This window comes from Scyliorhinus torazame, chromosome 7, assembly GCF_047496885.1.
Source record: "Scyliorhinus torazame isolate Kashiwa2021f chromosome 7, sScyTor2.1, whole genome shotgun sequence".
NCBI lineage: Eukaryota > Metazoa > Chordata > Chondrichthyes > Carcharhiniformes > Scyliorhinidae > Scyliorhinus > Scyliorhinus torazame.
In genome coordinates, this window is record NC_092713.1 from 253,798,713 (window position 1) to 253,812,732 (window position 14,020).

General features: G+C 47.1%; 1 protein-coding gene across 2 annotated transcripts in view; it reads left to right on the plus strand.

The window, feature by feature from the left end:
- LOC140426959 (glutamine--fructose-6-phosphate aminotransferase [isomerizing] 2-like) overlaps positions 1-14,020 on the plus strand; it is a 136,175-nt gene that overhangs the window by 87,809 nt on the left and 34,346 nt on the right. For both annotated transcript variants that reach the window (XM_072512274.1, XM_072512275.1), the window contains 3 exons: positions 4,873-4,993; positions 5,185-5,342; positions 7,526-7,640. In XM_072512274.1, the coding sequence (XP_072368375.1) occupies positions 4,873-4,993; positions 5,185-5,342; positions 7,526-7,640 (394 nt within the window). The remainder of the gene's footprint in view (positions 1-4,872; positions 4,994-5,184; positions 5,343-7,525; positions 7,641-14,020) is intronic.

A 14,020-nucleotide genomic window follows, 5' to 3' on the forward strand; every position in this document is an offset into this window, starting at 1 on the left:
ACACCCCCTTCATGCCCCATCCTATGTTGGCGCTGCCCGGCACCGTGGTACTGCCAGGGTGCGCTGACATGTCCCCGACTTCTCAGGGGCTACTATGGCCTCCGAGGCCCCCCAAGTGTGGTCATAACGTCTGGTCTCCGTTTGTGGAGACCAGTAATGCTTCCCACCGGTGCCACATCACGCCAACACGTGGGAGCACGTTCACTTTTAAATGCAAGATAATCGGGTGCATGCCCTTGCTAGGCTTGAACTCGTTTACATCTGCTGGGTGGGCCCAGGAACATAGCAAACTGTTTGGCACGTGGTGCAAATCCCTTTTTCAGGGCTCTCCTGGTATTTTCCTGACATTTGCGCTGGGTGCAACAGGGTTCGGAAAATTGCCCCCACTCTTTACAGATGTCAACTTGCCTTATCAATAAAACCACCAGATTTAGCACTCTCCGGCATGGCAAGCTGCCTGCTAGTGGTCATTGACCACTGCCCAGCACATTCCAATTATGCCGATGAAGCTGATTGTGGAAATGGATCTGACCTTCTGATGCAGACATCAGCCAATGGCCTGTTTTGGACGGAAGTAAAAAATAGTTCTTTCAGCAGGAAAGAGCCTGCTATTCGGTGCAGTATTGATTCAGTTGGAATGGATGCTCACCCATTTGTATTTTATCCTTTCCTGAATTGAAAAGCTTATCCTGATCCTTATTATTTGCTAATCCTCCCTGCATGTTCTCCTTGTTCTTGGTACCTTTGATGTTCGGAACAGAAGAATTTAAATGAGTTGTGGGAATGGGGGGAGAGCTAAGCACCAAATTAATTTGAGATGACTTGAAGCAAATTGTCAAATCATCTGCTTAAGTAGGATTTTTTTAATAGTGCAAACATCTTGTGTAACTGACAGTTCCAAAAATTCATGCCCAGTTTTATTTGACTGGAAAAATCTGGCTCCTGAATTTCACTCTTGGGCGATCCCATGAATTGTAACAGCAGCAGAGGTGAGCAATTTTCTGTGGTTATCCAGGGTCTTTCTATAAAAAGTGCAACATATGATTGGAGCACTGCTTGAACAATTTGCACCACGTACCAGAAATAGAGGTTGAGAAGGGTGGAAATTTCTGTAAAGAGCTTTAAAAACATCATCTATATCTGCCCCTTAACTTGGAGAAATGGTGCATCACTGGGTGGGGGAGGAAAGCGTACAACCATTTTTAGGGCCCAGAATATGTGACTGAGCAGGTCAGTGCAATCACTGTAATGAATATGTCATCTTCCCAAATTAATAAGAATTAATACCCAGATGCAGTTTTCCAAGGAAAGTGAATTCTTAACTTTGAATGGATCATGGCGACTTGCCTGCAACGCCTTGCTTCCACTCGAGCACCACACAATCACGAGATTCTTATATCTCCTTTTTATGAACCCTTTGTTGTATCTATCACCACACAAGACAGGCCATGTTCTTACAAGATCCACCTTTGCGTAGAAAACATTTCCTTTATGTGGATTGGCTCATAAAAAAACTTACAAATCTATTTACAAGCTGACTGTTACATTCCTAATTGGAGAAACACAGTGTCAGAGTCTTGCTTCGGTAGGTTTAAGGAACCATTGGCACTTCATTGATGTCAATTGATTGCATGCCATGAAAGCCCACAATAGAAAGGAGTCATTAAACCATCTGCCCGATATAAAGGATGTAAAAGACCTCATGTCAAAGAACAAAGAACAAAGAAATGTACAGCACAGGAACAGGCCCTTCGGCCCTCCAAGCCCGTGCCGACCATACTGCCCGACTAAACTACAATCTTCTAAAAGAACACGTCAATATTCAATTAAAAAACAAGCCCCTTCTCCCAGTGTTCCAGCCAAATTTCATCCCTCAGCAGAATAGCTGTTCCTGGACTATGTAATTCGATGTTGTATCTGGGGTTTATACACCATAGTTGAACAAGGGTGTGCTACGATCTCAGGAGAGATGAGTAACTTTTTTTTTTAAATTGGAAATCTGAAAGTTCAGTTATATACAAAAAAGAATGTTGCCATAAGAGTCAAAGAAAGCAAACACACTGGGCGGGATTCTCCGTAGCCCGATGCCGAAATCATGATCGGCAATCGGGCGGTGAATGGATTCCGATGGCGAAATCGAGGCTGGTGCCGGTTTTACACAGCCACCCCCATTCTCCGTCCCCTCCAAAATGGCGTCATCGTGACGCGCGCTATTTCAGCGCCTTTGGCATATCATCGGCCGACTCACCCACAATGCTCCACCCCCGATGGGCCGGGTTCCCGACGGCGCGGGTCATGTGTGGTCTCAGCCAGCGTGCCGGACGGTGTCCAGCTCGGCCAGGATCCGTGCCACTGGCCGAGGGGGGATTCTGCTAGGGCTGGTGGGGCTGGCCAGAAAGTTAGCTGTGGGGACGCGGTTGGTAGGTTGGGTTTCCGCACAGCCGATGCCATGTTGTACGGCACAACTGGTGCAGGTCGTCAGCCGTGCGCATGCATGGCACGGGTCCCAGCCATTCTGCGGCCGTTTTCAGCACAATCCACAGGACTTTCACTCCGTGCCGGTGCTAGCCCCTCACCGGAATCGGTGAGGGGTCGGCGCCAAATTTCCTGTCATGAAAGTCCACGCATACTATACTGGCATCAATCTTAGTCTCCAGAACGGAGAGTCCAGCCCTATATCTCAGATAACCTCTTATCTAACACCCAGCACCAACATAAGTGAAACATGAATTAACGGTTCGATCCCGGCCCAGGGACACTGTCCATGTGGAGTTTGCACATTCTCCCCGTGTCCGCATGGGTCTCACTCCCACAACCCAAAGATGTGCAGGGTAGGTGAATTAGCCACATTAAATTACCCCTTAATTGAATTGAAAAAAAATGTCATAACTTCATTTGAAGCCTTCTCGTGACAATAAGCGATTTTAATTTCATTTCATTTTCATTAAAAAAAACGTGAATTAACAGGCACATTGCAGTCCATTAGCTATAAGTTACTCTAACACAATATGTTACACATTCGCTGGAAGATACAACAAAGATAGCTCTTACATATTAGGGCGACATGGTGGCATAGTGGTTAGCATTTCTGCATCATAGCATCAGGGGACCGGGTTCGATTCCGATCTCGGGTGACTGTGGGGAGTTTGCCGGTTCTCCTTGTCTCTTCGTGGGTTTCCTCCGGCTGCTCCGGTTCCCTCCCACAGTCCAGTGATGTGCAGGTTAGGGTGGATTTGCACATTAGAATGGCGTTGCAGGAATAGGGTGGGGAATTGGGCCTAGGTAGGGCGGTTTTTCGATGAGTTGGTGCAGACTCGATAGGCTGAATAGCCTTCTGCACTGTAGGGATTCTATGATTCTCTGAATTAGGTCATCAGTCCATACATTGAATATGTGATCAATATCAGTCACAAAATCCTTCAAAACTATCTTCCTCAAACAGTTGCAGCTCCTCTCCCAGGAACTGGCCTGATCCTGAGCCGTCAGCAGTGCTCAACCAACCCAAGTTTCCCCAGGCACAATCTTAACCTAAAATAGCACACATCTGCAGAACTGTCTCAATGTGGTCTGCATGGCATAGATCCACCAATGTTATCTTCATGTAACAGAAACATCTGCAGCAACTTATTCCGGATCTGATCTCTGTCATCTTTAGCTTGCCTATCCTGCACCATTGGCCTTGTCTGAGCTTGGATGGTTTTACATCTGTTTATATAGCATCAGCCAACCTATCATCATCCTAGGGGTTACCATTGGCTAAAAACTAAACTGAACTGGACAAGCCAGATAAATATTGTGGCTACAAGAGCAGACCTGAGGCTAGTAATCCTGCAGCGAGTAACTCTCCTCCAAGCCTGTCCACCATCCACAAGGCACAAGTCAGAATGTATTGAAGTACCCTCCACTTGCCTGGATGAGTGCAGCTCCAACAACATTCAAGAAGCTCGACACCATCCAGGACAAAGCAGCTCACTTGATTGGCACCCATCCACAAACATACACTCTCTATCCACCACGGATGAACAATGGCAGTAATGTGTACTATCTACAAGATGCACTGCACATTCAAAGCCAGGACTTTTGCCATCTAGAAGGACAAGGGCAGCAGATACATGGGAACACCACCACCTGGAAGTTCCCCCCCACACGACTCACCACCCTGACTTGGAAATATATTGGCAGTTCCTTCACTGTCACTGGGTCAAAATCCTTGGACCTCCCTGCCTAACAGCACGCTGAGTGTACCTGCACCATAGGGATTGCAGCAGTTCAAGAAGGCAGCTCACCACCGCCTTCTTGAGGGAAATTAGTGATGGGGAATAAATGTTGGCCTAGTCAGTAACACCCACATCCGGTAAATGAATTTTAAAGAACAGTTTTGGTATCCAATCTCCACTTCAATTTTAATTTCTTTAGAAACATGGGGGTGGAGGGGTCAGTTTCCTTTCTCTGTTTCCTCTCCATGTTTTCCATTTCAGTTTTTGTTTACAGTTTTGTTTTCAGTAAGGGCTACCTCAATAAATACAAATGTTGAAAACACAGGTTCCAGCAAAAGTGAATGATTTCTGAAAGCTTTATTTCAGAAAAAGCTTAAACTATGGTTAAGTATGAATATTTATGTAGAAAGGAATGGTTGCCTTTTGTTTTACAAATCCCAATGTTCTTTCTAAGTTGCACAAATGTGCAGCCACCCAAACGTTTGCACTCGGGCAACCCAGCCTCTCCAAGTTATGTGAGCGCATGGTCATGCAAGAAATTTAAAGGCTGCACACTGAAACGAATTACACATCAGAACAAAATTAGAGGGTAGGTTGCACATAACCAATGTACATTCTGTTTGATCATTATATCCAATATTCTTGGCCAATCTAGACTCGCCAAATACTGGAAGAACTAACTGAACTACCAGTGATGGTTGAACTCGCCAGTGATTTCTTGGACAGAAGAACTCCTGTTTTCAGAGATGATGTCTGCTTTTTTATTAGCCAGTCAGGTGTGCATTCAAACACATTTTTGGAAGTCTGATGTCTTTTATTATTTATTCAATAACTTCTAAGGACAATATTCTTTCTGCTATTCTGGAAAGATATGTTGAAATCTGCTTATCAAACAATACTCAATGTTATTCATTTGGAGTATAAAGTTATCTGTAGTTTTGCATCATGATCCGTTTCTGTTTAACAGGTGAAACTGCAGATACTCTCATGGCTCTGCGATACAGTAAGGATCATGGTGCTTTAACTATTGGCATCACAAATACTGTTGGAAGCTCTATTTCTCGAGAAACTGATTGCGGTATACATATCAATGCCGGGCCTGAAATTGGAGTGGCAAGCACTAAGGTTAATGAGTTCTTTCTTTTAAAATAAGCAGTGTTACCTTGCATTGACTCTTTGAGTACTTTAGAATTTTGTGATTGCTCAAACAACTCAAGTAATTGTCTATTTTCAGTATTGTATTATGTAAAGTAAAATAAGGTGTGGCAAGAAAATTGTTTTTAGCAATTAATCTGAATTGTCTCCTCTCCAACTTTAAATTATACTTTGAGCTGGTGCTCAATTTTCTAAAAAGAATTTCTAAAACCGTTTTAGAAACGGTTCTCCTGCTGCAGTGGACTGATAAACAGTGCACTCAAATGTACAATTGTGTCATACTCCTAGTAGGGAAAGGACCTGAACGGAACAGACACAGAGGGCCAGATTTTAATGTGAAGATGCACTGGTAGGTCCAATAGCACACGGAAAACCCAGAAATATGTTAAGTGGATCAGTAAGTGATTTTGTAACTCAAGCAACCCATTCTCGTTTTACTTTCAGGTTTTGTGTGAAATCAGTGACTCATTCATGGGATGTGGCTAGGCCAGCATTTATTGCCCATCCCTAATTTCCCTTGAGAAGGTGGTGGTGAACTGCTGCCTTGAACTGCTGCAGTCCGTGTGGTGTAGGATTTGCATGACATGATCTCAAATCCAGTTTGTAGAGGGACCACACAAGCGTGCAAGTTAAAGGAATTGGAGTTGGCCGTCAAAATGTTAACTCTGTTAATGCGGATGCTTCCAGTTCTGATGAGTGTTTCCAACATTTTCTCTTTTATTACAGATTTTCAGCAGCCACAGCATTTTGCTTTTATTATAAGATTTAAGGAATTTTCTTTGAAGGCATTGTTTTGTTATGCTCTTGACATAACATAAGCTGCTTCCTTGATGTGCACTCTGACAAAGGAAAGTTCAGACTTGGAGATAACAACATGTTTATTAAACTATTAACAATTCTCCTACTTGGATTCGACGCTACTGTTAATCCTGCTATAGCTACTCAGACTGACAAACCAGTCTGCTACAATTCACGTGGTGGGAGTGATGTTCAATCAACCCTGTGTCTGTACTCACTGAGTGTCCCCACTGGAAAGAGACTGAGCATGTGTGATGTGTCCTTTTATATGGATTGGTGTAATGCCCTCCTGTGGTCGTGTCACCTCTGTGTGTATCGTGACTGCCCATTGGTCGTGTCCTATCTTACTGACCTATTGGTTGACTGCCTGTGTGTCATGTCTCTGGTGTTCCCTCTAGTGTCTAGCTAGGTGTAGTGTATGTACATTAACCCTTTGTGTACTTACAGTGATGTATATCACCACAGGCATCTGATGATATTCTAAGGCAAACAGGCAGAAACATTTTTCATAATTACTTTTCAAGCAGGAAGAATTAAAGAATTAGCTCTGGTGTAAAGAAGAAGCCAGTAATCAGCAATGTTTTCCTGCTGAGATCATGGAAATGCTAATGATGGAATAATTGAAAATGTTTTTTTTGTAAATATTATATATTTTTACTTACCACTTGGATGGTTTAAAAAGAATGACAAGCCAATCCATAAAGAATTTTGTACAAAGTTGAAATAATCTAGCTCCCGTGTTTTATTCCTAGCCTTTTTCCAGACTACAACAGTCTCTGTTATAAATGCCCTCTGCTGGGGTTTCATGGTGAACTTCTTCATTGAAACATTTGTGTCCAAAATCAAATACTTCAAAGAAGGAAACTGTGGGAAACCCAGAGAGCAAACAATATTCTTGATGAGGTAGCCATTCTGCAATTCTGAGGGACTGATCAATCTTCTCTCTTTCCATTCCTAAAGTGTCTGTTAATTTTCTCATGTTTTCAAATCTGAATAATGCACATTTTGTAATTAGGGTTAACATGGTAAGAACCACTTATAAGCAAGTCAGCAATTAGATTTCTCAAATAGGCATTGGCTATTTTCGAAAAAAAACACATATATTTTACTCGTTACACAAGCAGGACTGTAAAGAATGCTGCCACATATGTCTAGATTTAAAATGAGCAATTTGTGTAAAATGTAATGATTAATATCGAACATTTACAGTGGGAAGGCTCTGGTGTCATCCCCATACCACCACTATAACATTAAAACTTTGATAATTCCAAGGAGTTATATAAACGGTTCCTAAATATATTTAATGCAACATTCTGAAACTTTTGCTAATTTGTTTTATCCTATCTTCTTTACAGGCCTACACTAGCCAATTTGTTTCCTTGATTATGTTTGGGCTCATGATGTCTCAGGATCGTATCTCCATGCAGAAAAGGAGAAAAGAGATCATTGCTGGACTCCAGTTTCTACCAGGTAATTTTCATTGTATGCCAAACTAAGCATTGAGCATTTATTGGAACAGTGTTTGGTAATTGATGAGAAATACTTAATGAAGTATCTTCTTATTTTACCTTTGTAAATAAAATATTGTACATTTCAAAATGATAGTTTCCCGTGTCACTTGATTTAATTTCTTAACTCTTTCTTCTTTTGAAATTTTAAATAATAATACCCTGATTTTAACCTCATGCCACACTACCAGAAGAATGTGGAGGCTTTGGAGAGGGTGTAGAGGAGGTATACCAGGATGTTGCCTGGTCTGGAGGGTGTTAGTTATGCAGAGAGGCTGAATAGACTTGGACTGTTTTCATTAGAACGACGGAGGTTGAGGGGCGACCTGATAGAGGTCTGCGAGATTATTAGAGGCATGGATAGAGTGGATGGGCAGGCACTCTTCCCAGGGTGAAGGGGTCAGTCACTAGGGGGCATAGGTTTAAGGTTCGTGGGGCAAAGTTTAGAGGAGATGTACAAGGCAGGATTTTTTACACACAGGATGGTGAGTGCCTGGAACGCGTTGCCAAGGGAGGTTGTGGAAGCAGATACATTAACAGCGTTCAAAAGGCATCTTGACAAATACATGGATAGAATGGGTATTGAGGGATACGGCACTGGGAAGTGCTGAGGGTTTTGGCCAAGTGTGGTATCATGACTGGTACAGGCTTGGAGGGCCGAAGGGCCTGTTGCTGTGTTCTTTGTAAAAATAAGATTGTGGGGATTAAATAAGTTTTTGCTATGAACTGGTGCAGTCCTGTGCTGTAGGTGCACCCTCTCTGCTATTAGTGAGCGAGTTCCCAAGTTTTGACCCAGTAACAGTGAAGCGATGATATATTTCCAATTCAAGTCAGGATGGTGAGTGCCTTGGAGGGGAACTTCCAGGTGGTGATGTTCCCATGTATTTGCTGCCATTGTCTTTCAAGATGGTAATGGTCATGGGTTTGGAAAGTGCTGCTTAAAAATCCTTTGTGACTTCCTGCAGTGAAACTGGTGGATGGTACACATTATTGCAGCCGTTCATCGGTGGTGGAGGAAGTGAATGTTTGTAGAAGGTGTGCTGATCAAACGGGCTGCTTTGTAGAGTTGAACTTCTTGAGTGTTGTTAGAGCTGCTCTCTTTCAGGCACGTGGAGGGTATTCCATCACACTCCCCACTTGTGGCTTGTAGATGGTGGACAGACTTTGGGGTGTCGGGAGGTGAGTTATTTGCCACAGGATTCCTAGCCTCTGTCCTGCTCTTGTAGCCACGGTATTTATATAGCTAGTCCAGTTCAGTATTTGGTCATTAGTAAACCCCAGGTCATTGATAGTGGGGGATTCAGCGATGGGAATGCCACTGAATGTCAATGGACAATGGTTAGATTCTCTCTCATCGGAAACAGTCATTTTCTGGCATTTGTTTGGCGCAAATGTTATTTGCCAGCCCAAACCTGGATATTATCCAGGTCTTGCTGCGTTTGGACAGTATCTGAGGCGTCGTGAATGATGCCGAACATTCTAAAACCAACCGTGATCATCCCTACTTCGGAAGGTCATTGATGAAGCAGCTGAATGTTGGGCCTAGGATATCACCCCGAGTTCTTGGAGCTGTTCCTTTATTCTGCAAATTGAACATTGTCCATGAGATCTCTTAATTCTGGTTTCGCATTTTGTCTTTCAATCAATTCCAGTCCTGTCTGTCTGTCATTGGTTGTTTATGATAGACTTTGCATGTCAAATCCCAGTGGGTGCAAATTTATGTTTCTACGAATATGTACAGCAGACTCATGACCTTTGCTTGATGAATGCCTTTCATGTAGTCTAATTCCATCCATCTTCCTGATTCTTCCCCGTGGAAAAAGCTCTGGATATTCTACTTTCCACACTAATCTTGCAGATCAAGCTCACATCATCATTGTACCGGAATATTTCCCTCAGTTCTACATGAGTCTTGTCTCTAGATTGTTGAGATTCTACTATTTCATTCAGCCACTCTCCTTTGAACATGAGGGAACATTTTTTCTTAGGATTTCCCAAATTGTTGGCTGTTAAAAGGATGTGGCATAAGCAGTCCTGATAGACACACTTAATCCGATAAAATCTCATTATATGCAGATGAAACACTTATGAACCAGTTGACAGGTTACCCTACTATAAACCACTTAAACTGAAAAAAATGCTACTGTTGAATGGCTAGGAGTTATGTAACTAAAGCTGGTACCCTGCACAAAATGGCAGAACATGACAGCAGGATTACAGCTTTTAGATGACGTGAGCACATCCAGAAACTTAGTCTGTAAAAAAAAAAAATGCTTGAGTTTACTGAACAAAGATGGTAATTTTTAAAAAAAATTTAGAATACCCAATTCATTTTTTCCAATTAAGGGGCAATTTACGTGGCCAATCCACCTAGCTTGCACATTTTTGGATTGGGGGTGGGGGGGCGAAACCCACGCAAACACGTGGAGAATGTGCAAACTCCACACGGACAGTGACCCAGAGCCGGGATCGAATCTGGGACCTCAGCGCCGTGAGGCCGCAGTGCTAACCCACTGCGCCACCACGTTGCCCAAAGATGGTGATTGCGATGTCCAGAACAAACTGTTAACGACTCACTCAATAAAGCTTAGAAATGTTAACTGGCAGTTACTAAATACAGTATTTTGTAAAGGGCCACTCGCATTCACAAATTTGGGGAACAGTAAATACTGGGTGCGATTCTTCCAAAAAGTCTCTAAGTGTGGTAGCGAGCGGGAACTGCCGGCGCTCGTCCCAGCAAGACCGTCAGCGCAATACAACGTGAATTGGTCCACTTGAGGAGGCCCCACGAGCTTCATGCTGCAAATGAAGGCTTACCAGCCAATTCGCCAGGACTGCACTCACCAGCCCTCCCACTAACAAGGTCGAGCAGCACTTAAACTACTTTTGCACAGCCAACCCTACTCAGCTCGCAGCCGTAGCACTGAGACGACTGGTCCCACGAATCGGAGATGCAGATTTAGGGAGATGGTCGAGGCCAGGGGGGGATTTCCTGTTTCTCCCAGGGTCCCAGAGGGTGGCAGTGGCCGTCAGCTTGGGCAGGGTGACCAGGAGGACTGGCACCCAGTCGTAAGCCGATCAATGGCCTACACCAGGCCACACGGGTAAGTTGGCAACACCCCCCACCCACCCCATGAGCCTGCACCTGGCACTGCCCCCCCTGCCCAGCACCGTGCCGCACCCTGGCCCGCCCATGCTGCCCCCTCCACGAAACATTCTCCATCCCCCCTACCCAACCACACCTCCTTCACCCTCCAGAATTCCACGCCCACGCGAAACCATGTGTGCCCTATCTCTGTCTCCGCAGGAGAAGCTGTCCCACAATTGTCAGGAGAGGGCCCTGACTGGTGGCAGCGTGCCGGATGTTAGAATCCCCACCAACTTCGAGGAATGGGCCCTGGAAGTAACGGGGGTGGCCGAGGACAGAGCGGTTACTAAAGCGGAGGTCAGCACATGCAACAGAGGTGAGGATCCACCAGCCTCACCCAGATAGACTGTCAAACGTGAATTTTTATTGCCATCCTGAATGACCCATTCCTTCCACTCACCACATGTCAATTCTCCTGCAGGTCCTCCAGCCGACGGTGCCGGCTCATCCAGGGTTGTTTCTCCCCGACCCCATGAGACCACCTTGGAGGAGAGCTCCGAGGATGCCACCATCGATGCGTCACAGCTGTCATCCCCATCCTCCACCAGCGCAGAGATACGTACCTCGATGGACAACATAGTGAACAGGCCTCTGGGGCACATTCTGGTGAGCACCACACAGTTGCTGATGCACATCAGGTGGAGGCAGTACACCCAGGCAAGATAGCAATCCGACGTCTGCTGGATCCCAGGACACAGCTATGTCCCAGTCAGATGCTGAGCTTCTGGAACAGGTTTACACGGAGCTGACGCAGACGTTAGGGTGCGGCCGGCACATTCAGAGGGAGATGTCAACAATGCTCCTCAAATCCATAGCCGATTGAAGAAGCTCTAGAGGCTAAGACGCAGGAAATGTCGCCGGCACTGCTGCCGACCGTAGTGGAGAGCCTGGTGCATGACGTCGGCAGCATTAGTGGAGGTGTCCCAGGCGTGGTGCAGTCGGTGGCGGCCATGGTCTCGGGCCTCAGTAGACTATCGATGGGGATATGACCCAGTACCAGACGGACATTGATGAGGCGCTGCGGGACATGTCACAGTCTAAGATGGGAATGGCTGAGGCATTGCAGAGCATGTCCCAGTCACTGAGGAGCATCACCGAGGGCTTTGACACCATGGTGCAGACATTGAGGAGCTGCCAGGACTGGCAGAGCCAGATGACGCAGGGGCAGCTGTGGCTGAGTCCAGCTGCCCCTCCATCCCGAGGTGAATCCCAGGGCACCGACTGCGAAGAGGGAGTGCTGTATGCAACCTGGACCATCTCGGAATGGAGATGGTGGTCACCAACTCCCCCCCCCCCCCCCCCCCCCCCCCCAGCCCCCCCATGTTCAACCCCTCCGAGACGGCGCATCTCGCAGTCAGCACCCAGAAAAGGGCGGCATGGCTGTGCATATGCCACCAAGTGCGCCGGGGCACTCCGGCCCCAAAGGACATTCACCAGGGTCATCGAAGGCCACGGGACGTGGTGAGCAGCTGGCTGCCCCCACCTCTGATGTGCATCCTGGGGCCAAACCTAAACACAGGGATAGAGCAAGGAAGGTTGAGCACGTCAAGGATCACTGAAGCACTAGGGGAAGGGGGAAAAGAGGGTGGGTGGATAGGGGGTAAAGGGGCAGGAGTGTGCATTGGGGGATGGTGAGGGGGTGGTGGGTAGAATGGGGCGGCAACATCAGGAGAGTGGGAAAGTGTTGGGCATTTGTGAAACAATAAAAACCCTTCACCACAACCTTAGCCCATCTCTCCAAGCATCCCCCCCCCCCCCCCCCCCCCCCCGCAGCATACCGCGTGCTGATGATGGGTGTGAGCGAGCACTCAGCAGACAGGAAGGGGCCAGGCTATGGCATAGAATGAGGAGCATCAACGCTCAATTCCCTGCAGGTTATCATCAACCCCCACCCCTGCCCTCGACAGTGACCCGTTGACATTGCCAACACAGTCCCAACACCCTGGAGTGATGTAACAGAGACCCTGGAACCTCCCTGGCCCTCCGGGCTTACTGGAATGTTAGACCCTGGAGCCTCCCTGGCCCTCCGGTCTTACTGGGTCCTCTGGTTCCTCCCTGAGATCGCCCTCCAGTCCCTGCTGCCCGGTTATCTTGATGGGCTTGCTCCGTGTCAAAATTTATGTAGTTTTCTCGTCCTCCTCGTCGGAAGTGGCCACATTTTCCTCATCCCCGACCTCCAGCACATCGCCCCGCTGCTGTGCCAGGCTATGGAGGACACAGCAGACCACCAGAAAGCAGTCAACCCTCCGGGAGTGGACTGCAGTACACCAGAGCGGTCGAGGCATCAAAACCGCATTTTGAACAGTCTGATGCGCCGCTAAATGGCAGTCTGGGTTGCCACTTGGGCCACGTCTCGGTCCTCCGCATCGGTCTCTGGCCTCTGTACTGGCGTCAATAGCCAGGTCCTCAGCGGGTATCCCTTATCTGCCAAGAGCCAACCGGCCTTCCTGGGATGGTCCTGGGAAGAGGTCGGGGATGTCTGACTGCCCAGGATGTAACTGTCGTGCACGCTCCCTGGACAGTGTGCACACATATGCATGATCTTAAGGTGGTGGTCGCACACAAGTTGGGACCCCTTCCTGTTAATCTAGGGCACTCCCAGATGGCCTGGTGCGCACAAGGCAACATGCGTGCAGTCTATCAGCCCCGGGACCTGGGGCATCCTGGCGAAGGAGGAGAATCCTGCTGTCTGGATATCTTGTTGGGCTTGCTCCGTGTCAAAGTTTATATAGTTTTCTGCCCGGGCAAACAGTGCATCCGTGACATTTCGGATGCACCTGTGCACTGTGGCCTGTGAGATCCCACACAAGTTCCCCGCCCACCCTCATCCCCCCATAAGTCCTGGAAGGATCCTGAGGCGTTAAAGTTCAGGGCTGCAGTGACCTTGACGACACGGAGAACGGGGGTTCTCCTCCTCCACATGATGGAAGTCTGCCAGGACATGGCACAGGTGCTGCACTTTCTCCTTGTTGAGGCAGAACCTCCTGCTGTCTGTTATCTGCTCGAATGACAAGAGGCGCTTGTGCACCTTGGGCTGTCGCGGGTCTCACTGTGGTCTGTTGGGCGGCCGGGTCCTCAGGGTGTGAGGCACGGTCCAGCACATGGGCTATTGCCTCAAGCCTCTGTTGACGCTGCTGCTACCGTCTCTGGTGCTTGGCCGCCTGTCCTGCCGGCAGCACCATCAGGCTTGTCCA